The sequence below is a fragment of the Coregonus clupeaformis genome, chromosome 24 (assembly GCF_020615455.1).
Source record: "Coregonus clupeaformis isolate EN_2021a chromosome 24, ASM2061545v1, whole genome shotgun sequence".
Lineage (NCBI taxonomy): Eukaryota > Metazoa > Chordata > Actinopteri > Salmoniformes > Salmonidae > Coregonus > Coregonus clupeaformis.
The window spans coordinates 40,624,418-40,647,929 of record NC_059215.1 but is presented as its reverse complement, the minus strand read 5'-3'; the positions used below and the strand labels follow the sequence as shown (position 1 = coordinate 40,647,929).

Below are 23,512 nucleotides of genomic sequence, written 5' to 3'. Positions count from 1 at the left end.
TTGTGGCAGGGCTGAAATGCAGTGGAAATGTTTTTTTTGGGATTAAGATCATTTTCATGGCAAAGAGGGACTTTGCAATTAATTGTAATTCATCTGATCACTCTTCATGACATTCTGGAGTATATGCAAATTGCCATCATCAAAACTGAAACAGCAGACTTTGTGAAAATTAGTATTTGTGTCATTCTCCCGACTCCCGAGTGGCGCAGTGGTCTAAGGCACTGCATCGCAGTGGTGAAATGTCCTCTGGTCTGATGAAACAAAAATAGAACTGTTTGGCCATAATGACCATCGTTATGTTTGGAGGAAAAAGGGGGGCTTGCAAGCCGATGAACACCATCCCAACCGTGAAGCACGTGGTGGCAGCATCATGCTGTGGGGGTGCTTTGCTGCAGGAGGGACTGGTGCACTTCACAAAAAAGATGGCATTATGAGGAAGGAAAATTATGTGGATATATTGAAGCAACATCTCAAGACATCAGTCAGGAAGTTAAAGCTTGGTCGCAATGGGTCTTCCAAATGGACAATGACCCCAAGCATACTTCCAAAGTTGTGGCAAAATGGCTTAAGGACAACAAAGTCAAGGTATTGGAGTGGCCATCACAAAGCCCTGACCTCAATCCTATAGAACATTTGTGGGCAGAACTGAAAAAGCATGTGCGAGCAAGGAGGCCTACAAACCTGACTCAGTTACACCAGCTCTGTCAGGAGGAATGGGCCAAAATTCACCCAACCTATTGTGGGAAGCTTGTGGAAGGCTACCTGAAACGTTTGACCCAAGTTAAACAATTTAAAGGCAATTCTACCAAATACTAATTGAGTGTATGTAAACGTCTGACCCACTGGGAATGTGATGAAAGAAATAAAAGCAGAAATAAATACTTTTCTCTACTATTATTCTGAGAAATAAAGTGGTGATCCTAACTGACCTAAGACAGGGAATATCTACTAGGATTAAATGTCAGGAATTGTGAAAAACTGAGTTTAAATGTATTTGACTAAGGTGTATGTAAACTTCTGACTTCAACTGTATGTACACTCACACTATATGCCCAGCACATATTGTGCAGTCGCTCAGTAACCATTCGGACAGTCTTCACTCACACAATAGACCAAAGATTTCCCAACACAATGATTCTTTGGACATGATTGTCTTTAATAACTTATTTCGGTAAGGGTTTATTTCTGCCAACTACAACACAATGATTCACATATTTGAATGAGTATATACAGAAATATGCATGTCACACAATGAATCACATAAAGAGCATAGACTTACATAAATAAATACATACAGTACACATTATGGTTCCCTAACAAAGTAATATTATGTGGGTAATTTCCATTCATTTAATCACATACTGATATGCTGTTATACTTACAAGTTTAACAATATAATCACATATTTTAGATATGGTAAAGTCAGACAGTTGAATATCTGGTGGCACACAATTGTACTATGTTACATCCGAAAATGACCTCAAACGGGAATCGAAACAATCATCATGGGCAGGCCTGGTTCTAAATAATTCAGTCTTTCATGTATCCAAGTGGAGGGGGTTATGAGTCTTCGATCACTTACTTCAGTAATTAGCAATTTTGTTGTTAAAAAGATAAGACATTGGTGGCCCCACTAAACACTGTTATCAATCAGAGATCCTGAGATGCTGTAGGTTCCAGTCATATTGTTGATATTAGTAGGCCAAGATGTGGGTCAAAGGGTCTGTTAGATAGACCTGAAGTCAACACCGTACAGTCAGACTACAGTCAGTGTACCGACTCTATACAGTACAGTACTTGTCAAAAGACCATGGTCTCCCAACACAACTCCAGCAGCCACTGGTTTTCTCTGTCCCGATTGGCTGATCAGGATTCTGACTGAGAACACACAGCAGAGCACTGGAGAATAATGCCACTGTTACTATAAAATAAAATGCTTTCAAACCCCATTCTGGTGGCAGCTCAGTTGGGAGCAGTTTGAAAACATGTTCAGATGGTGTTTTGTGGTTTATTGAATAACTTCATTTTTATAGAGGTTGAGAAATGTTTGGCATGATTTTGTTCCCTATAACAGAATACAGAGAGAAACTTTTGTCAAAATTCATTTTTGAGAAGCAGGTAGAAGAGCCACTATTTTAAAATAAAGACTATCTTATCAATAACCTCACACTTTACTTCATAAAGAGGAATCTTTGTATAAACAAATTAGTTCACTGGACAACATAACAGCTCGCTCCACTGCCTTACAATCGACTAACATAACAACATATTGGAATCAGTTTGGAAATAATGCAATAAGTTGTATCAGTAGATCTAGAGGTAGGAAATACACAGATACTTCTAAATGTACACACACGACTGCAAGTTATGATCATGTGAAATCAGCTGTTATTACTCTAAAGGCCATAGAGCATGGCTGAGTTACACATGCCTCATTACTGACTGGACAATGACATCATACAGCTAATACAACAGCATCATAAACTCTACATGACATCTGTAGCGGTTTATCCCAGTTTATAGAAAATTGAGTAACGCTGTCGTGAAACATGCACAGATTTAGGTTGGCTAATTGGCTAGCTGGGCAACATGCAGAGTGAGATCCTTTGTCGTAAGCTGATAAAACGTCTTCTAGGAAAGGTACCAGGGCATGGTTATGACGGTGCTATAGATCAGCATTATGATGCCACTGTCGAGTAAAGTGGGACAGTACATACACAGACACAGTTCTGGTCAATATCCTTACAGGAGTATACACTACTATGTGTTCTAATCACAGGAGCATGTGTGAGGGTGGACACCATTGGGAGCATGGGGCTGAGCTATACAGTAAGACTAGGGCATCATTGGCCATGTATGGGTGCAGGGGGAGGGAATCTAGATGGCTGCATGCAAATATATGGGAGAGGTACTGAATACAGTGTTTGGTCATCTGTGGAAAGAAAAGAAAATAGGTCGTTAGGAGCCAAGTTTCAAACAAGGAATAGTAGTTCATCCTTCAACGTGCATATTGATGACGTCATTTGTTGTGAATGTAAACAATGTATGTGATGAGCGAGTTAATGTCTGCATGTGTGTTAGTTACCATGTCATTAACTTGCAGCGGTCTCCTGCTGAATGATGTAGAGTCTGCCTGGGTCGTCCACCTTACTGCCACAGTGCACATCACTCCTACACACACACACGCACACGCACACACACACACACACACACACACACACACACACACACACACACACATACTATTCAGTACTGTAGTGTGGGAGAAGCAGCACTGGTAGTAGTACTAATAGAGGTGGTGGTAACAATTAGTCTCGTTGTAATGCTTGTAGAATATACAGTTGAGGTGCTGATATGCTTACCTGTTGTCATTGACGTCTACGGTGTTTCCTGTTCATGAACAGGGAAGAGTGAGCGTTAGTGTGTATTAAAAAATGGTACTTTCTTCTGACAATCAATAACCTAATTACAAGCGCTTAGCTAGTGTAAAATGTAATGTAAAAAAAAAAAACTGAACTGGTGGTGTGGGTGATTGGGTGAACTGTATGGCTCTGGGACTCACCGTTATCCCTGTCTATGTTGAGTGGGTAGGACTCCAGCATGTCTGTGGGATTGACTGCTCTGTAGCCCAGAGCTGTGGACACTCTGCTCAACCCAGACAATAGGACATAGTCACTCCTAAGTCTATCTAATAACAAATCAATACAAGTAAACTATTCAAAGCTAAATTAACTTAAAGTATTGATCAATATCAATGTGAGTGTGAGACAGGACTCACGTGTTGGTCTGGACGGAGCTGATCTGAGAGTTAGGTGCGGTGGTCTGTTCTGTGATGGATCTCTGGAACAGGGCATTACTGTAGGTGTTCGCTGGCTCACTGACACGTGTGTAGAACGGGTTGGTAGGAGAGCACACTGGCAGCTGCTTCGGTCGCACTGGTTTGGCTGCAGAATGACAGTAATACCGAGGTCAATCAATCAATAAATATTACAATCGTTATTCATTTGTTATTCTATTTATCAATGACTGCCTATGAAGCTCTCCATCCAATAAATAGCACATAATCACAGTCAGTAGAACTATATTTGGAGTGGGTGCGCTACCGATCTGTGCAGCATGGGGGCGCCTCAGCGCGTTCTTGGTCCTCATGGTTTCTTTGATGCGGTCCACTTCCTTCTGGTAACGACGCCTGTCGATCATGGCGCCCTCCTTGGCATCCCTCAGTGCCGTCTCCAGGGCCTTAACTCTCTCAGCAGTAGACCGAAGACGTTTCTCCAGCTTTGGAAGCTCACAACGCAGATCTGCATTGTCACGAACCAGCTACAGAGAAATACAAAGAGAGAGAGAGAAGGGAGGAGGAGAGAGAAGAAATAAAAGAGTGACACAAGGGAAGAGAGATTTATAGCAGGGAATACTGATAGATCAGGGGTGGATAAGGTAAGAGAGGGTGGGATGAGACTCGGTGACGGCAGTTTGAGAGAGATGAGGGGAGATTGTATTAACAACAGGGAAGGAGAGGAGACTGCACACTGACCTTGACATAAAATGATGCGTTTATGACTCATCAAAAGCTAAATTTAGCCACACGAGCATGCTTTCTTTCAATATTATTGTGTCCCCTGAATATCTTGTGTCACGGAAGTATTTTGAATTTAAATGTTTCCTCTCTCATAACCCATAGCATGAAATCATATAAACATTCAAAGATAAATATACTGTGTAACCTTTCCTCATTTGGTTCATGCCAGACTAAAACAGCTCAGAACCTGTCAGATAACAAGTGATAACATCTCAGTGAGTATTGCATCACACAAACACACATTCACATACAGCTCACTCTTTTTCTCTTTCAAACTCTCTCTCAATTTCAAACATCTCTCTGATCTACAAAAACAACAACTGCATGCCAAGAAAGAGTGTTAAGGAAGCATCGAGCCGTGTGTGTCCCTTTTAGAAGCCTGATGCAAAAGAAGAGGGAAAAAAGAAAAAATAGGATGCAAAAAAAAAAAAAAAGAGGATGCAAGGACTGCTGGGAGATGGAGGCGAAGGAGAATCGAGGGCCTGTACCTGTCGGTGGCACTCCATCACCTGCAAGGTGTTCTCTTAACACACGACAACTAGAACAACAACAGAAACCCACGACACACAAACACACACATCCATGCTCACACACACTAAACAGCACGAGAACAAGAGGTGAAAAAGGAGTCAAGGGTAGAGAGTTGAGTGTGGAAAGGCAAGAAGGGAAAGGGGTGATGCTAGGTTGCGATGTAGGATCATGGTAGGTGTTCATACTTGGAGCAGGAGAGAGGTTTCTGGTGCGATCAGTACGGTTTTACTTCATCCAAACAAGTCAGACAACACAACTATCCTGTGAGGCTCTCACCTGTTTGTGAACCTTTGTAAGCTGGTCCAGGTTATTCTCAAGAAAGGAAATCTTCTGTTTCTGGGTGCAAGACCCCCCACTATCATCAGGCTCCATTTCGGAACTCTGTGGAAGAAAGAAAAGAATTGGAACAGAGAGAAATAAAGAGAGGTGAAAGGGGAGTTTAGTCCCCTTCATAGTGATTAATAGGGGTATCTTCTGTCTTTCTTTCTCCATCTATCACTCACTTTTTTAACCCGCGACGTGAGGTCTTGAACGAACAGCTTGCGCAGGTTGTGGAGGGTCTGGAGCTCCCGAGCCTGAAAACAGAGATGGAGAAGAAGAGCAGTCAAAGAAAAGAAAAAGAGGGAGAAGGTAAAGAAAAGAGAGGTAGAAGCAGAGAGAGAAGAAAGAGGAAGAGAGGAGGGTAAGAGAGAGAGACAGAGAGAGGGCCACTCACAACAGTGTCCTCCAGCCCTTTGAGGTCCTGCTTGGTCTGCTCATGGCGTTCATGCAGGAATCTGACAGGAAGAGAAAACACATCATCCGCAACATCCAAATCAGAATAGATTCCTTAACTTTGTGACTTCACGTTGTGTCAGTGTGTGTGTGTGTGTGTTTGTGTTTGTGTGTGTTCAGACTATGTCAGCGTGTGTGTGGTGCTCAGACTTACGACAGCTCCTCCAGCCGCTCGCTCTTGCTGCTGTCCACGCTCTTCAAACGGTCAAAGTCGGCAAGCACCTGAGCCAACTCAATCTGCAGCTTCTGGTTATGACTGAGAGAGATGGAGAGAGAGAGGATCATGTTTAATAAGAAAGAGAGAGAGAGAGACAAAACGTTGAATGTTCAAGGTTTTTAAAGTGAAGTGAATATTTTATTTTTATCTCATCAACAGCACATAAACTGAGAGGGTTACAGTAGTCTTGATGACACTGACTCAGTGAGGTCATCAATGATCCTCTGCTTCTCGTTGATCTCATCCCGCAGATGGGCCATCTGCTTGTGGTGGAGACCACGGTGAGACTCCTGCTGCCGAGGAACCTTCTGAACCACAATGAGGAAAAGAACACGGTCAGTTTCATTTAATTTCACTCATTAATAGGTGACATAATTAGCATTATTGGAATCAATGTTTACCTTGATGTTACCCTCCTCGGTCTCACCCTTCTCTCCATCCTTCTCCTCAAGCAGAGAGTTATCTGTAACATAGAGAGAGATCTGTAAAGATCTGGTTTCCCACCTGGGGCCTGTAGCCTGACTGATGTGAGGGTGGATGGTGTGTGGAGGAGTGTTACCTGGGTCCTGCAGTTTGGCCAGCTCCTCGCTGAGGGAGTCGTGGCTCTCCTCCAACATCCTCTTCTTCTGCTCCACACTCTGCATGTACTCCGTCAGAGAGCGGATCTTCGTTTCATGCTGTGAACACCTCACACAGAGTCACTTAGCTGACGTGACACAATACACTCCCATCTATACAGTTAATAAAATGTCTATACATTTCGTCAATGACATGACGGAAAAATGTATTCATAGTGTGCGGTGGTAAAGTGTATCTATGTATAGATCAGAGGAGGCTGGTGGGAGGAGCTATAGGAGGATGGGCTCAGTGTAATGGCTGGAATTGAATAAATGGAACAGAGTTAAACATGTTGTTTCCATTTGTTTAATGTGTTTGATCCCATTCCATTGATTTAATTCCAGCCAATACAATGAGCCTGTCCTCCTATAGCCCCACCCACCAGCCTCCTCTGGTATACATGGTATCAACATACCATATGTATTTATATACATATGCTGTGTATAGTATAGTCATTCTAGCTGGTTGTGATGTCTGTATTGCGTATACTGAGGTGCCCAGGCTGACCTGGGAGATGAGGAGCTGGCAGGAGGAGAGCTCGCGGCCCGTCTCCTCCATCTTGCGATGACACTCCACCTGCAGGTTCTCCAGCTGGCGACAGCGCTTCACCATGGACTTGACCTCCGACTTGATCTTGCTGATGTAGAGACGGGCCACCGTGAACTCCTCCTCGATCGCCCCACTGATCTCCACCGGCTACAGCAGAGAGAGAGAGAGAGTAGAACGGGAGAGAGAGGGATTGAAAAGAAGGCTCACAGGGAGGGCGAGAGATGGAGGGATGGGGGGGGGGGAGGAAGATGAAGCACCTACTGTATACAAATCCTCTCTCACTGCCCATCTAACTATTCTACCTCAGGAGTTCCAGAGGAGAGCAGTATGAGGTGGAAGTAACTTACCAGCTTGATCTCCCCGTTGCCCACGATGGTGCTGAACTCACTTAGGTCCCTCATCAGGCCGTTGAGGACGTCAGCAATGCGCTTCCTCTGCTGACCACTCACTTCCTGCATGTGGGATAGCTCCGCCTCCAACTCCATCAGACTGGCCTGCACAGCAGACACGATGGAAGGAGAGAGGGACAAACGAGAGACAGGCTAAAGATTTACTTATGCAAAAATGTAATCGAAATTATGCCACCACGTTGACAGAGCTCTAGTAATTTCAAGTAGAGCAAAGAATCCATAAAGACCACATAGACTTCATACAATACTTCATAGAAAATCATAGTAGAATTTATGTGTTCTATGCCTTGTATTTCTATGCCCTGCTGACCCACCATCTTCTGGGCCAACTGGTCGGCCAGCAGCTGGTTCTGCAGGCCCTTCTCCTCCACCTCCTGGCTTTTCTGGTCATAGTTGATGGCCAGCTCCTCAAGTGCCTGCAGCACCTCCTTCACCTCTGTCTTGGCACAGTTGCTCTCCACCTGCAGACGGCCCAGCTCCGCCTGCACCTTGTCCCCATCCCCACGGGAAGATGCCAGCAGCTAGAAGACACAGAGAGAGAAACGATCACGTGAACACAGCTTCACAAATATTTTACATTACATTTACGTCATTTAGCAGACGCTCTTATCCAGAGCGACTTACAGTTAGTGATCATATGTAGGAACACAGTACACATACACAGACAACACACAATATTCGTAATATTCATATTTTACACAGTACAACCACACACAAGACACACACAGATTGACTAGATTTAGAATTGGTATTTGAGTCGTCCCCTGTTGCTGCTATGACAACTGTTCAATTGAAAGAGATTTGCTGCAAAACTGAAAGGGTAAGAAATGGCTTATAGTATTAGACCAACATGTATAGATTCAGGATCATCAAATGTATCAGATGATCAACTATATTTAGGGTAGACATAGAGAGGATTCCAGGTTATTTGTTTGCTTGGTTAGAATTCTACAACTTCTTCTGTATAGGCCTACTGTACATCCCCATTAGATGTCACCTCTACCAATAGAGATAGTCAGAGGACTCTACTTGCATATAACCCAAGTTTTAGCATGGACGTTTCCATTGAAGGCTTCCACCATTTTAAAGTAGTCAACAGGGTGGGGATTCCTATGGGTTGGGTGTGATCAGCCAATGATCAGAGCATTGTCTTCGTCTTTAAATTGGGTGCTATGGTCTGTAAATGGCTTTAAGCTATATCACCGCCATCTAGTGGTTACAATAAATGAATGACACACAATATCTGGTTCAGGATTGCAGGTGGCAGTAAATCACCAATATTAGCTTTACACTTTTTTCAAACACAAAAGAAGAAGAAAATGTACTACTTTAAAATGGAGATAGCCTCAATGTGACTAGATGGTATTCAGCTACGGTCAGAAGTGACTTTTCCGTAGCAGGTTAGGAGAACTTATGCAGCAGGTTAGGATAATTACGATAATTAGGTTAAGGTTACGAAAAGGGTTAGAGTTAGGGTTAGCCTCGCTGAGAACCAGGCTTCCCTAATTGGAAAGCCTGGTGAAGCCTGGTGAAGTCAATGGCAAAAAGGGGTGGAAACCCGGTGTAGATCTGTGACGCCTCGCTACACGTCAAACCAATCAAATGCCTCGCTTGGGCAGAGCTCACCAGATTAGTACCGTTGGAGCAACAGTGTGTGAGGATGGCCAGGAAATCGCAGATTAAAACCCCATCAAAATATGTTGAAGTATGCCATGTTTGTGGTGAACCCTACGACTCTAACAGGAACAAACATAACATTTTGAAAGGTTAATCGTCTTTATTGTGACCGGACAACACACTGGCGGTTGGAAAACAGTGACGAACATAACACGCAGCACCCCTTCTATGGGCATGTGGGGGGAGGGTTCTTGAAATGTAAGATCCAATAAAAATGCAGCCGTTCTAGCCGTTTCGGCTAATACACAATTCTCCAGACCTCAAGGAGGTGTGACAACAACAGGTTTTCGAGGTATGGCTACGCGAGACTAGGGTTACGGTTAGCTCAAATATCCAAATTCTCGCTGAACGTGCAACTTTTGACGTCACTTTGACATAAACTGTATGCCGTCTAGCCATAACCGCCTCGATGGCGCTGCCCATGCTGTCACAGACGCCATAATGGCAGATATACAAAGGCGAGACCTCTTTCCATCTCCATGCCTCTACCACTACTACCTCTAGTGTCCATAACACAAAGAGCACTATATACTACGATAGTATTAGACCAACATGTATAGATTCAGGATCATCAAGATTTGTATCACCATAAAAAGCGAACGTATTTGTTAATAAGGCCTTTGCATGAAGGAGAGTTGCCTGGACAATGATTGTCCGAGTGTGTCCTTACCTCATCCTGATCCAGCATCTGCTCCTTCAGTTTCTCAACCAACTGGCACTGCAGGTTGATCTCATCATCCTGTGGAGACACACGCACACACACTATGGTCACTTGGTCTGCTAGTGGAAATGTGCATACACTGAGTGTACAAATCATTAGGAACACCTTCCTAATATTGAGTTGCACCCCCTTTTGCCCTCAGAACAGCCTCAATTCGTCAGGGCATGGACTCTACAAGGTGTCGAAAGCGCTCCACAGGGATGTTGGCCCATGTTGACTCCAATGCACAGTTGTGTCAAGTTGGCTGGATGTCCTTTGGGTGGTGGACCATTCTAGATACAAACTGGGAAGTGTTGAGCGTGAAAAACCCAGCAGCGTTGTAGTTCTTGACACAACCGGTGCACCTGGCACCTACTGTTCTTAATGTTTTGTACACTCAGTGTATGTAATACCCTTCCAATGTGTGTGTGTGTGTGTATGGTGTGGTGTGTGTGTGTGTTTATGTGTGTGTGTGGTGTATGGTGTGTGTGTGTTTCAACAGGCCCTGACCTTGTCGTCCAGCTGCTTGTAGAGCTTGCGGATCTCCTCCTCGTATTTCTGACGCTCCTCCTCAGAGATGCGCACCACGATGGAGGAGGTGTCATTGTCCAGGATCATCATGGGGCTCCGCTCCTCCACCGACTCCAGATGCACCACGTCAGCAGTGATCCTCTCCGTCTCAGGAACATTCTCTCCTGGAGGAGCAAGAGGAGTGGAGAGGAGATGATGTGTCAGCAGTCTATGTCAGCTCTTAAGAGAATTGACTTCCTATTCATCTGTCTAGCTTTTTCCTGGAAATGTGGAAAAGTGTACTGACATGCCTGTGTGCCTTGCTGCCAACCTCAAGCAGAGTTCAAGGAATATCAAGAATATGCATGGCAAGCATGTTATTTTCAAAGTATATTAAGAGTATAAATTCAATCAACATTGAGAAAAAATGTGTCATTAACAATAAAGGAAAGTAATAAACTAGGCATCCTCAACCATGCTAAATGCTGTCCAGTTCTGTGTTTACAGTATGTCTCACCGTTCCTCCAGCGGTTGAGCTCAGCCTCCAGCCTCTGAACCGTTTCCTTCATGGTTTTGTTCTTCTCCTTCTCCTTCTCGTACTTCCTCTTCCACTGATCAGCCGTCAGCTCCAGGTTGACGGAGGCCGTGTTCCTGATGGTCTTAGCACTGGAGGGCAGGGGGAATGTTAATGACATCAGCTTTTATTCATCATACCAGTAATATATGCATATTCATATTGGAACAGGTGAATATGAATACGGGTTAAGGAAATATTGCATGTAAAATCATTTGACTACGGACATATTGGTACATTGGCCATTTCTGTGTAGAATTGACAGTTGACACGGTTAAATTAGTACATTGTCAATGCAGGGAGAAGACAAGATGGGCAAAGTGTTTGTTACCGTTGTCCAAACATCAGGGTGGACTTGGTCTCAGCGTCGTTGAAGCTGGATGGTGAGCAGCAGATGAACATGGTGGTCCTACAGTTACCACCCAGAGAGTCCTGCAGTATACGGGTCATCTTGCTGTCACGGTATGGCACGTGGGTTTTCTACCAAACAAAACAGAGGAAGAAGGGATAAAGTGAGTAAGTATACTCTTAGAAAAAAGGGTTCCAAAAGTATTGTTCGGCTGTCCCCATAGGATAACCCTTTTTGGTTCCAGGTCTCCCAGGTCACCCTTTGTGGAAAGGGTTCTACAAGGAACCCAAAATGGTTCTACCTGGAACCAAAAAGGTTTCGTCAAAGGGTTCTCCTATGGGGACAGCAGAATAACTATTTTAGGTTCTAGATAGCACCTTATTTTCTAAGAGTGTAGAGTAAATATGCAGCATTCAGTTGATGGCAGAGAAATCTAGGAGAAAGTTGGCATTGATAGGTGTGTGTGGTGAGTTGGCATTGACCAGGCTTCAGATGGGTTATCATTGAGAGTGGTGTGGGGGTGAACTTTTGTTAGCAGGTCCATGGGGTGGGTTGGCCTGGATGGCATGGAGATGATTGTACAGTGAGTTGGTACGGATAAATGTGTGTAGTGGTTGGAGGGGCTGGATTGATATTAGGGTGACAGGTGTGTAAGGTAGACGGCTGTACTGTCCTGGACTCACCGTCCCTTCAGCCAGTGCAGAGATTACGTTGCCCAGAGCAGACAGAGACTTATTGATGTTTTTGGCCTCATCAAGAACGGCACCCGCAGCGCCAGTTTTGCTGACCTGAGAGAGAGAAAGAGAGTGGGGGCAGAGATAGAGACAGGGAGACAGGTGCAGAGATAGAGACAGGGAGAGAGAGACAGGGAGAGAGAGAGAGAGAGAGAGAGAGAGAGAGAGAGAGAGAGAGAGAGAGAGAGAGAGAGAGAGAGAGAGAGAGAGAGAGAGAGAGAGAGAGAGAGAGAGAGAGAGAGAGAGAGAGAGAGAGAGAGAGAGAGAGAGAGAGAGAGAGAGAGAGAGAGAGAGAGAAGAGAGAGAGAGAGAGAGAGAGAGAGAGAGAGAGAGAGAGAGAGAGAGAGCGAGAGAGAGAGAGAGAGAGAGAGAGAGAGAGAGAGAGAGAGAGAGAGAGAGAGAGAGAGAGAGAGAGTAAATTACTGACTGTGACTCAATGACCTATGGAAAGGTCAAAACCCTCAGTGTCACTGTGCTTATAATGTCAGCTCTGTCACAATGGCATATGCAGAGTAGACATTGACCCATAGTCTCTCTCACCTCAGCCCAGCTACATAAACCAGACAGACAGGAAGTGAAGTCTTACCTTCTCACTACCAGCCAAGTCCACCAGGTAGAGTTTCCCACACAGCTTCTGCTCCGTCTCCACGTGTTCCTGCTTGATGTTGATCAGGAAGATACTGTGACTGCGAGAGCTGTGCTCATTCATGTCTATGAGGAGCGAGAACAACATGGAGACGAATGAGCATCTTCATGTCAATATGCACAATGTCCCAACTGTCACAATACACTTGACTAACCATGAAACTCTCCTGCTAGCAGAAAGACAAGGCAACTGGATTCTCTGCTAAAAAAAGGGGAGTGGTGGGAATGGACTAACGGAGGGAACATTCTGAAGACTTACTGGTCACGGCAACATGGCGGTTGTTCTTCCCCTCGTCAATGACATCCATGACCTCATCAGGGCTGGACACAAAGCGCTCGGTGCAACCCTACAGGGAGGGGGAGGGATGATAGAGGAGTGAGATAATAAAGGGTTAATAATGAATATGCATACCTTTTTTCTTGGACAATGTTATGCACAGTTATAAACAGATGTAGGTGTAGTTAGTGACAGTGGGCCTTGTCAAACCCACCTTCACATATGGGATCTTGTTCTTATCCTCATGAACAGCCAGGTTAGTCTTGGTCACTAAAAGATACAGAAACAACCTTTAGGGCAGACAGTTTTTTAAGAAGATTTGGCTTAGTAATGGCATTAGATGTAGACTTGGTAAATCAAAGGTAGAACTGTGCACAAACCATCCAGCAGATCACGGATTTTGTCCATATAGACTTCAAAATATGAAACCTAAGTAGTGGAAATGAAAAAGAGAAGATAATCACAATCAAGTCATACATGCTGTGGCTCCATGTACGAGCACTAAGACATTTACATTGTGGTATACAAATGGATGATTCCTCATACACTCTTAGAAAAAAAGGTGCAATCTAGAACCTAAAAGGGTTCTTTGGCTGTCCCCATAGGAGAACCCTTTGAAGAACCCTTTTTGGTTCCAGTTAGAACCTTTTTGGTTCCAGGTAGAACCTTTTGGGGTTCCATGTAGAACCCTTTCCACAGTGGGTTCTACATGGAACCCAAAAGGGTTCTACCTAGGGCTGTGGCGGTCATGACATGTTGTCAGCCAGTTATTGTAATGCAAAGCCTGCTGGTCTCATGGTAATTGACCGTTAATTAACATAAACACGTTTAGCATCTCCAGGCCCCCACGCATACAGGCCTTTAGAACATCTACATTTAAAAATGTCTAATAAATCAATTGAATATACACCATCACAATAAATCCATTATTTATTTTAGTCAGGTCTAAAGAATCATGCTATGAAGAGAATGTATTTCAGAACAGAATATGATAACTGTATGTTATCTGGCTATGTGCCATGCCATAGGCTGTAGGCATGTTCCTTTAGCAGACAAGATATGCTTTTAAGCCCCGTGCCATTATTTTACATTATATAATTTTATAGTAAGAAGAATATAATTGAACTTAGCTGAATAAAATAGAAAGGATATTTTTCCCATTCCGGAGCGAGTGCGCATTATGAAGTGGCTATGTTGAGCGTAAAATTGATCATTTGAAACAGGTCCAATACGTTTAGAGTTATATTGGTCTGTAAGCCGCACTGCACAATCAATGAACCAACAGCATCACCTAGGCCTATAGCCTGCGTTCTCTCCTACACTGGATATAATGTTTGAAGTGTAGCATAAGGTACCAGTCCCATCCAGTATGCATAATAATACAGTCCACACTCCTAGGCGATTAATAGAATTTGTTAAATTTTGGAGTATAGGCTAGACCAATTATGTACCAAAGACATCTTAAATCAGTTTTTGTGTATGTTTTTCTGCCATGCATAATATGTGTATAATAGCACAATCATTATTTTAATTCAGGGATTTTTTCGAGGTTGGGCTCGTTTGCATAAACTCTAATATGTGTATGGGTGTTTTGAATTAATCAAAGTGCTCTCCATTTCGTTGTTAGGCTTTGAAACAACATCCACAATGACCATGTTCCAACCTGTTGTTGAACTTCTTTCTTCAAATTGATTAATCACAGTGAAGTGAGTTTTAAAAGCACATACTGTTTTGATGATAAGTGTTTGAGGTGATTTTCAATTGCATTTGCATTGATGTCAGAGTGGTTAGAGGGACAATAGAGCTCTGAGTACCAGGCCATTAGCGACCTGATGACTGTTAGCAAGTTGGGTACTACCAATGTCCAGAGTGCATAAGAGGAGATTATCGTGACCACGGTCACGAGGAAATTTCCTGGTGTAGTGGTATTATGGTCACCGCAACAGCCGTAGTTCTAACCGGAACCAAAAAGGGTTCTACCTGGAACCAAAAAGGGTGCTCCTATGGGGACAGCCGAAGAACCCTTTTGGAACCCTTGTTTCTAAGAGTGTAGGGGATGAAAAACCCTAACCATCCTAAATATGGAGAGAGAGAGAGAGAGAGAGAGAGGGAGAGAGAGAGAGAGAGAGAGAGAGAGAGAGAGAGAGAGAGAGAGAGAGAGAGAGAGAGAGAGAGAGAGAGAGAGAAGACAGGCTATGTGCACACTGCCCACAAAATGAGGTGGAAACTGAGCTGCACTTCCTAACCTCCTGCCAAATGTATGACCATATTAGAGACACATATTTCCCTCAGATTACAGCGATCCACAAAGAATTCGAAAACAAACCCAATTTTGATAAACTCCCTTATCTACTGGGTGAAAAACCACAGTGTGCCATCACAGCTGCAAGATTTGTGACCTGTTGCCACAAGAAAAGGGCAACCAGTGAAGAACAAACACCATTGTAAATACAACCCATATTTATGTTTATTTATTTTCCCATTTGTACTTTAACTATTTGCACATTGTTACAACACTGTATATATACATAATATGACATTTGAAATGTCTTTATTCTTTTGAAACTTCTGAGTGTAATGTTTACTGTTAATATTTATTGTTTATTTCACTTTTGTTTACTATCTACTTCACTTGCTTTGGCAATGTTAACACACGTTTCCCATGCCAATAAAGCCCTTAAATTGAAATTGAAATTGAAATTGAGAGAGAGAGAGAGAGAGAGAGAGAGAGAGAGAGATGAATCCAAACCTTGATGTGGAACTCCAGGTTCTCGTCCATGCCAAAGATATGGTTGAAGATGTCCTCTGCAATCCTGGGAATGATGCCCATCTGATTGGGGTCATGCAGTTTCCCCTATAAAGACATACTGTGCAGTCAATCTCTGGTGTTTGAGAGGTTAATACCTGTTATATATTGTATGAATATGAAAATCCTCATGTCATTACTAGCAGTGTTTTTCCAATACCATTTACTAGATGGGGTGCAAATGCCCCCAAAGCAACATCCGGGGTATTACATTTCGATTTAAACCAAACTGAAGCCAAATTTATGCTGAATCATGGAGTTATTTCACAATGCGAGATCATCACTTTTTCAGAAGAGCACGTATTTGAAAATACTGTATTATGTATATAATTGCAATGACTCCCACTGTACCTCCATGGTGTGAGTCTTGCCGGAGGCGGTCTGTCCATATGCGAAAATAGTGCCATTGTATCCACCCAGAACATCTATATAAACAGAGGGAAACCAAGATAATTTGAGGAAATTATAGAAATGAAAGAATTTCTTCAGGCCTTCAAGTTTGGAAATAAGGAAGACACCACCAACCTTTAATATGAACACAGTTATGGGAAACAAAGGCAAGTAGGCTACTACTGTGTGATGTCACCGACTGATTTAATCAATTGATGAGTCAGAACCCCACACTGACTTCTCTTTTATCTCTCTAATATACCTCCATAGACTGCGTGTGGATGTTCGTTCTGCCATTATTGGCAGTATTTGCTCCTTACCCTTGACAATCTGTTTAGCACAGGTATTGTAGACCTGCTCCTGAGTGGTGTTGGTGGGAAAAACCCGGTCGAACACGTATGACCGCCCCTGGGAGACACAAAGAGATTAGGTCAGTTGTGTAAACCAAATACTGTAGCTATTACTTAGAATACACAGACCAAGATGAACCATGGTATAGACATACTGAATAGGAAAATAATTACAGAAATGTTCTTGTCTCCAATTGTATCCCAAACAAACAAACCATGGAAATGCAACCAAGTTTGTTCTTGGTTCCTTGTTTATGGATAGTGATAGACGATTCATGTATGTCAATCACGGAATAAATGAATGAGACAGAAGAAAAAATATGGTCAGAGACAATAAGGACCAAAACCAAAGCCGTAGCAAAATAATCCTGTGTCCTAGGATATAGATTGGAGGGCGTACTGTTTTATCTGCCCAGTGCCTACACAGTCACTATGTATGATCACTAACGATTATAAAACTGCCTATAGGAGACCTGGCAGTGTGGTACCAGGACAACAACCTCTCCCTCAACGTCAGCAACACAAAGGAGCAGATCGTGGACTACAGGAAACGGAGGGCCGAGCACACCCCCATCCACATCGATAGGGCTGTAGTGGAGCAGGTCAAAAGCTTCAAGTTCCTCGGTGTCCACATCACTAAGGATCTATCATGTTCCAAACACACCAACACAGTCGTGAAGAGGGTACAACAACAACTCTTCCCCCTCAGGAGGCTGAAAATATCTGTCATGGAATCATGTAGTAAACAAAAAGGTGTTAAACAAATCAAAATATATTTTATATTTGAGATTCTTCAAATAGCCACCCTTTGCCTTGATGACAGCTTTGCACACTCTTGGTATTCTCTCAACCAGCTTCACCTGGAATGCTTTTCCAACAGTCTTGAAGGAGTTCCCACATATGCTGAGCACTTGTTGGCTGCTTTTCCTTCACTCTGCGGTCCGACTCATCCCAAACCATCTCAATTGGGTTGAAGTCGGGGGATTGTGAAGGGCAGGTCATCAGATGCAGCACTCCATCACTCTCCTTCTTGGTCAAATAGCCCTTACACTGCCTGAAGGTGTGTTGGGTCATTGTCCTGTTGAAAAACAAATTATAGTCCCACTAAGCCCAAACCAGATGGGATGGCGTATTGCTGCAGAATACTGTGGTAGCCATGCTAGTTAAGTGTGCCTTGAATTCTAAATAAATCACAGACAGTGTCACCAGCAAAGCACCCCCACACCATAACACCTCCTCCTCCATGCTTTACGGTGGGAACTACACATGCAGAGATAATCCGTTCACCCACACCGCGTCTCACAAAGACACGGCGGTTGGAACCATAAATGTCCAATTTGGACACCAGACCAAAGGACACATTTCCACCAGTCTAATGTCCATTGCTCGTGTTTCTTGGCCCAAGCAGGTCTCTTCTTCTTATTGGTGTCCTTTAGTAGTGGTTTCTTTGCAGCAATTCAACCATGAAGGCCTGATTCACACAGTCCCCTCTAAACAGTTGATGTTGAGATGTGTCTGTTACTTGAACTCTGTGAAGCATTTATTTGGGCTGCAATTTCTGAGGCTGGTAACTCTAATGAACTTATCCTCTGCAGCAGAGGTAACTCTGGGTCTTCCATTCCTGTGGCAGTCCTCATGAGAGCCAGTTTCATCATAGCGCTTGACGGTTTTTGCGACTGCACTTGAAGAAACTTTCAAAGTTCTTGAAATGTTCCGTATTGACTGACCTTCATGTTTTAAAGTAATGATGGACTGTCATTTCTCTTTGGTTATTTGAGCTGTTCTTGCCATAATATGGATTTGGTCTTTTACCAAATAGGGCGATCTTCTGTATACCACACCTACCTTGTCACAACACAACTGATTGGCTCAAACGCATTAAGAAGGAAAGAAATTCCACAAATTAACTTTAAAGAAGGCACACCTGTTAAATGAAATGCATTCCAGGTGACTACCTCATGAAGCTGGTTGAGAGAATGCCAAGCGTGTGCAAAGCTGTCATCAAGGTAAAGGGTGGCTATTTGAAGAATCTTAAATATAAAATATATTTTGATTTGTTTAACACTTTTTTGGTTACTACATGATTCCATATGTCTTATTTCCATATGTGTTATATAAGTCTCTTGAGTGGTTCGAATCCAGGCTCTGTCATAGCCGGCCGCGACCGGGAGACCCATGGGGCGGTGCACAATTGGCCCAGCGTCGTCCAGGGTAGAGGAGGGAATGACTGGCAGGGATGTAGAGCATGGTGTTTGCAACGCCAGGGTTGTGGGTTCGATTCCCACAGGGGGCCAGTATAAAAAAATAATGTATGCACTCACTAACTGTAAGTCGCTCTGGATATGAGCGTCTGCTAAAAAATGTAAAATGTCATAGTTTTGATGTCTTCACTATTATTCTACAATGTAGAAAATAGTAAAAATAAAGAAAACCCCTGGAATGAGTAGGTGTGTCCAAACTTTCAACTGGTACTGCCCCGAGTCAATACTTTGTAGATGCACCTTTGGCAGTCTTTCTGGGTAAGTCTCTAAGAGCTTTCCACACCTGGATTGTACAATATTTGCCCATTATTATTTTCAAAATGCTTCAAGCTCTGTCAAATTGGTTGTTTAATATTGCTAGACAACCATTTTCAGGTCTTGCCATAGATTTCCAAGTAGATTTAAGTCAAAACTGTAACTCAGCCATTCAGGAACAGTCACTGTCTTCTTGGTAAGCAACTCCAGTGTAGATTTGGCCTTGTGTTTTAGGTTATTGTACTACTGAAAGGAATTCATCTCCCAGTGTCCGGTGGAAAGCAGACTGAACCAGCTTTTCCTCTAGGATCTTGCCTGTATTTAGCTGCAACATTTCCCAGTCCTTAACAATTACAAGCATACCTATAACATAATGCAGCCACCACTACGTTTGAAGATATGGAGAGTGGTACTCAGTAATGTGTTGTATTCGATTTGCCCCAAACATAACACTTTGTATTATGGACAAAAAGTTAATTGCTTTTTTCATTTTTTGCAATATTCCTTTAGTGCCTTGTTGCAAACAGGATGCATGTTTTGGAATATTTTTATTCTGTACAAGCTTCCTTCTTTTCACTCTGTCAATTAGGTTAGTATTGTGGAGTAACTACAATGTTGTTGATCCATCCTCAGTTTTCTCCTATCAAAGCCAATAAACTCTGTAACTGTTTTAGTCACCATTGGCCTCATGGTGAAATTGCTGAGCGGTTTCCTTCCTCTCCGGCAACTGAGTTAGGAAGGACGAATGTATCTTTGTAGTGGCTGGGTCTATTGATACACCATCTAAAGTGTAATTAATAACTTCACCATGCTTAAAGGGATGTTCAATGTCTGCTTTTTTATGTTTACCCATCTACCAATAGGTGCCCTTCTTTGCGAGGCATTGGAAAACCTCCCTGGTCTTTGTGGTTGAATCTGTGTTTGAAACTCACTGCTCGACTGAGGGATAATTGTATATCTGGGGTAAAGAGATTAGGTATTCAAAAATCTGGTTAAACACTATTATTGCACACAGAGTGAGTCAATGCAACTTAATATGTGACTTGTTAAGCTAAGTTTTACTCCTGAACTTATTTAGGCTTGCCATAACAAAGGGGTTCATTTTTAATGAATTAGTAAACATTTCTAAAAATATTATTCCACTTTGACATTATGGGGTATTGTGTGTAGGCCAGTGACAAAAAAAATCTACATTTAATCTATTTTAAATTCAGCCTGTAACACAACAAAATATGGAAAAAGTCAAGGGGTGTGAATACTTTCTGAAGGCACTGTATCTACCTCAATAACCTCGCACCCCTGCACATCGACTCGGTACTAGTACCCCTTGTATATAGCTAAGTTATCGTTTCTCATTGTGTATCTATTATTACGTTTTACTTTTCTGAAGCAGATGACACATGGCCAAGAGCTTGACTCAGACTGAATTTTAACACAGCTGGTCTTGAAATAGGGAAATCATTCAGAATGCATTGTAATAGTTAAAGGATGATCATTCACATGTCCATTGTACAATAGGCCTACATTGAATATCACTCCCTGTAGAAAAACATAACAAGAGTAGCCTGAAGCTGACCCATTCACATCACTAGCAATACAGACGCATCCCCATGAAAAAAAGATTTGTCCAGTGTGAGGCAGTCAGTCTGGCACAGAGGGAGAGTGAGTCGGTTCTAAACAGGAGAATGATTATTGATCCTCTCCTCCATATGCAATTAGAGAACAGATTCTTGGCCCACTGTAAAGAATTATGACTGAAGAGAAGGTCAGCCAAAGGTGTGTCCCTTATCCTCAGTTAAACTCCAAATAAATCCACTCTCTCATTCCACTCTGTCCTGGCCCTGATGAACCCAACAGACTAGTAGGCCTATCTGAGGAGGGAATGATTAAGCTATGTGATACTGTGGCGTACAGTATGTATGTGGCATTTATTACATAGGCCTAGTACAATCCCTGCCTATACATTTAAAGTACCATTGCCATTACATGTACGAACCAAATCATTATGATGAGAATAACAGCAGCATATTGTTGCTAAAATAACATACAAACAATATTAGCTATTGGCAGACTATGTAGACCATCCATATAGGCGGCGGCCTGTAGTAAATATATTGAGTTCATTTCCATTGAACGGGTTCATTTCTGTTATCAATAGCCTTACACATAAGGTTAATGTAAATTGGTAAGCTATTGGATATGAGGCCTGATATGTAGCTGCAGTAAATAACACGTGACCAATAGGCCTACTGTAGGCCTATACACTGAGGGGAAATCACAGCCGACTGCACTGAATGCTCAACTGATGCCTACGCAGTTTAATGAAATTATTATAGTCAAGTAGCCAAATTTTAATCACAAATGATTGCTATTGGCAGTCCAAAAGGAAACATAAAAAGTTAATAATTTATTAATGAGCATAATAGAAACAAAGTGCCTTACCCCAACGCTGACACTGTCATCTCCTAGAAATGTAGGAATAAATTGATCCCCACGCAGAATCTCGGATTGATTCAGAGGGCGAAAGCGACACAACACCTTGATATTACATTCGGAGGTTGCATCCGCCATTGCGCAAATTCAATTGACGGGGTTGGAATAAACTAGTCGACAATCACAATTTGCAGGCCCAGTCGACTGTAAAATAAGTAATGACAGATCTGCTTGAATGCAAAAAGATACGTCCTTATTCTTATGTCTTCAAGGCTGAAAAATATTGCAACCCCGAGGTAAAGCTTGACCGTTTACTACGGATGAATTACAATTCAGAGACCAAAAATTATGCTTCGAGCATGTCGCAGCAAAAATTGGCTATGCATATAAACTCTAATTAATATAGCAGTGGGTTACATCATTGTAAGAATAGATTATGTCGAATTCATCCTCTGGTCAAATCTTTAAAGATGGACTTAGTGTCGGATGTTTTTCTTAGATGTGTTGTCAGATGATGGCACGGTCGGTCGGGCCGGTTGAAGGTGAGACAGACTGAGGTAAGCCAGTGTATCGCCTGTTTTGCGCTGGGTTTACTGTGTAGAGCGTAGGGCGTGGTCTGTCGCTTCCTGGTGGTACCCGCCTCAGCATCCACATCAGCATCCAGACACCGGATGTAGCCTATCAGCCGCATCACCACGTTCTTTGTATAGGCCTATAACGTCGAATGGATTAAACGTTTAATTGTTTATATGTTTTTATTAAAGGACTATAAATAATGTTACCTAAATCGTACAATTTCATTGACGTTAACGTTTATGTTGTTGAGCCTGTTTTACCCCCACTTGCATGCATTAATGAAATGTAGTCCTAAATGCGCCTTAATTTATTTTCTCCCCCAGGAAGGCTTTCTTACTGGAATGTAAGCTCGTCACATCACCGATGGGAAGCCATTGAAAATCAAAAGCGGAGTTTGAGCTCCTGGCTTTTTTCCACTGTCTCAAGCATGACTTTGCAAATAAGAGGTTTGCGAGACAATTCAGTAGATGAAGCCTACTATTAGTTGCAAATATCAACACAAAAGAATGCCAATTTTCTGTAAATAGTTTAATATTAAATAAAAAAGACTCCCATATAAAAAGAAAGCTACAGTCCACAATTTAATATTCTTTTAACATAAGTATTGAAAGCAAGGGTATGAGAAAATACTTAATTACAATTCCCCCGAAAATTCACAATTCATTGTTGTCTCTCTAACAATATAAAATCAAAATAAAACACATTAACTGTACATATTTACAAATCTCCAATTGTAGAAATTGCATAATCTGCTTCTTTTCGTTTTATTTAAATACAGTAAGAGATGCCAGTATTACTGGGCTGCCAGATAGTGTACAGAGCAAAGCGATCTGAAGGACAAAGAGAAAGTACAACTCTATCCCACCAAAAATACATTGCGTTAAAAACCCAGTCAGGTCCATAATTGTCACCCTTGCTAAAGATGAGCAAAAAAAACTTTATAAAATAAATACAAATATTGAGCTATATTGTATGCAAAAAAAAGAGGAAAATCATATTTATTTTATACTAATACAATTGCTCAGAGAAAGATAGGGGTCAAAATTATTGGCAGCCCTGTTTTCAATACCTCACGTTGCGAGGATAACAGCACTGAGCCTTTAAAATAAAAAGTAAAGATGTTTTGTTTTATGAGATTGGAGAACACATTGGGAGGGATCTTAGACCATTCCTCCATATAAAATATTTCCATATCCTGGATATCCTTCGTCTGCACTTCAAACCATAATTGTTCAATTGGGTTCAAGTACGGAGACTGAGATGGCCATTGCAAAATGTTGATTTTGTGGTAAATTAA

General features: G+C 42.4%; 1 protein-coding gene across 3 annotated transcripts; it reads right to left on the bottom strand.

Annotated features, from left to right (window-relative positions):
- Positions 1 to 1,135: 1,135 nt before the first annotated feature.
- On the bottom strand, positions 1,136 to 22,245 carry kif5aa (kinesin family member 5A, a). 3 transcript variants are annotated; one of them, XR_005995176.2, is made up of 30 exons: positions 21,649 to 22,245; positions 16,661 to 16,748; positions 16,302 to 16,375; positions 15,894 to 15,998; positions 13,525 to 13,573; positions 13,359 to 13,414; positions 13,127 to 13,214; positions 12,809 to 12,933; positions 12,172 to 12,276; positions 11,471 to 11,619; positions 11,083 to 11,231; positions 10,566 to 10,750; positions 10,026 to 10,094; positions 7,993 to 8,199; positions 7,616 to 7,762; positions 7,227 to 7,415; positions 6,661 to 6,778; positions 6,503 to 6,564; positions 6,282 to 6,409; positions 6,039 to 6,140; positions 5,826 to 5,886; positions 5,614 to 5,685; positions 5,387 to 5,491; positions 4,104 to 4,320; positions 3,779 to 3,944; positions 3,563 to 3,645; positions 3,363 to 3,390; positions 3,086 to 3,171; positions 2,887 to 2,932; positions 1,136 to 2,798 (listed from the first exon to the last, which is right to left on the bottom strand). XR_005995176.2 is itself a non-coding variant. In XM_041845895.2 (29 exons), exons 1-28 carry the CDS (start codon positions 21,775 to 21,777, stop codon positions 3,093 to 3,095), a joined length of 3,135 nt encoding a protein of 1,044 aa, XP_041701829.1. In that variant the 5' UTR covers positions 21,778 to 22,245; the 3' UTR covers positions 1,136 to 2,932; positions 3,086 to 3,092. The 3 variants fall into 3 exon arrangements, 2 of the variants coding, with proteins under 2 accessions (XP_041701829.1, XP_041701830.1); XM_041845895.2 differs by having other exon boundaries at positions 1,136 to 2,932; XM_041845896.2 differs by having other exon boundaries at positions 1,136 to 2,932; positions 6,303 to 6,409.
- Positions 22,246 to 23,512: the final 1,267 nt, after the last annotated feature.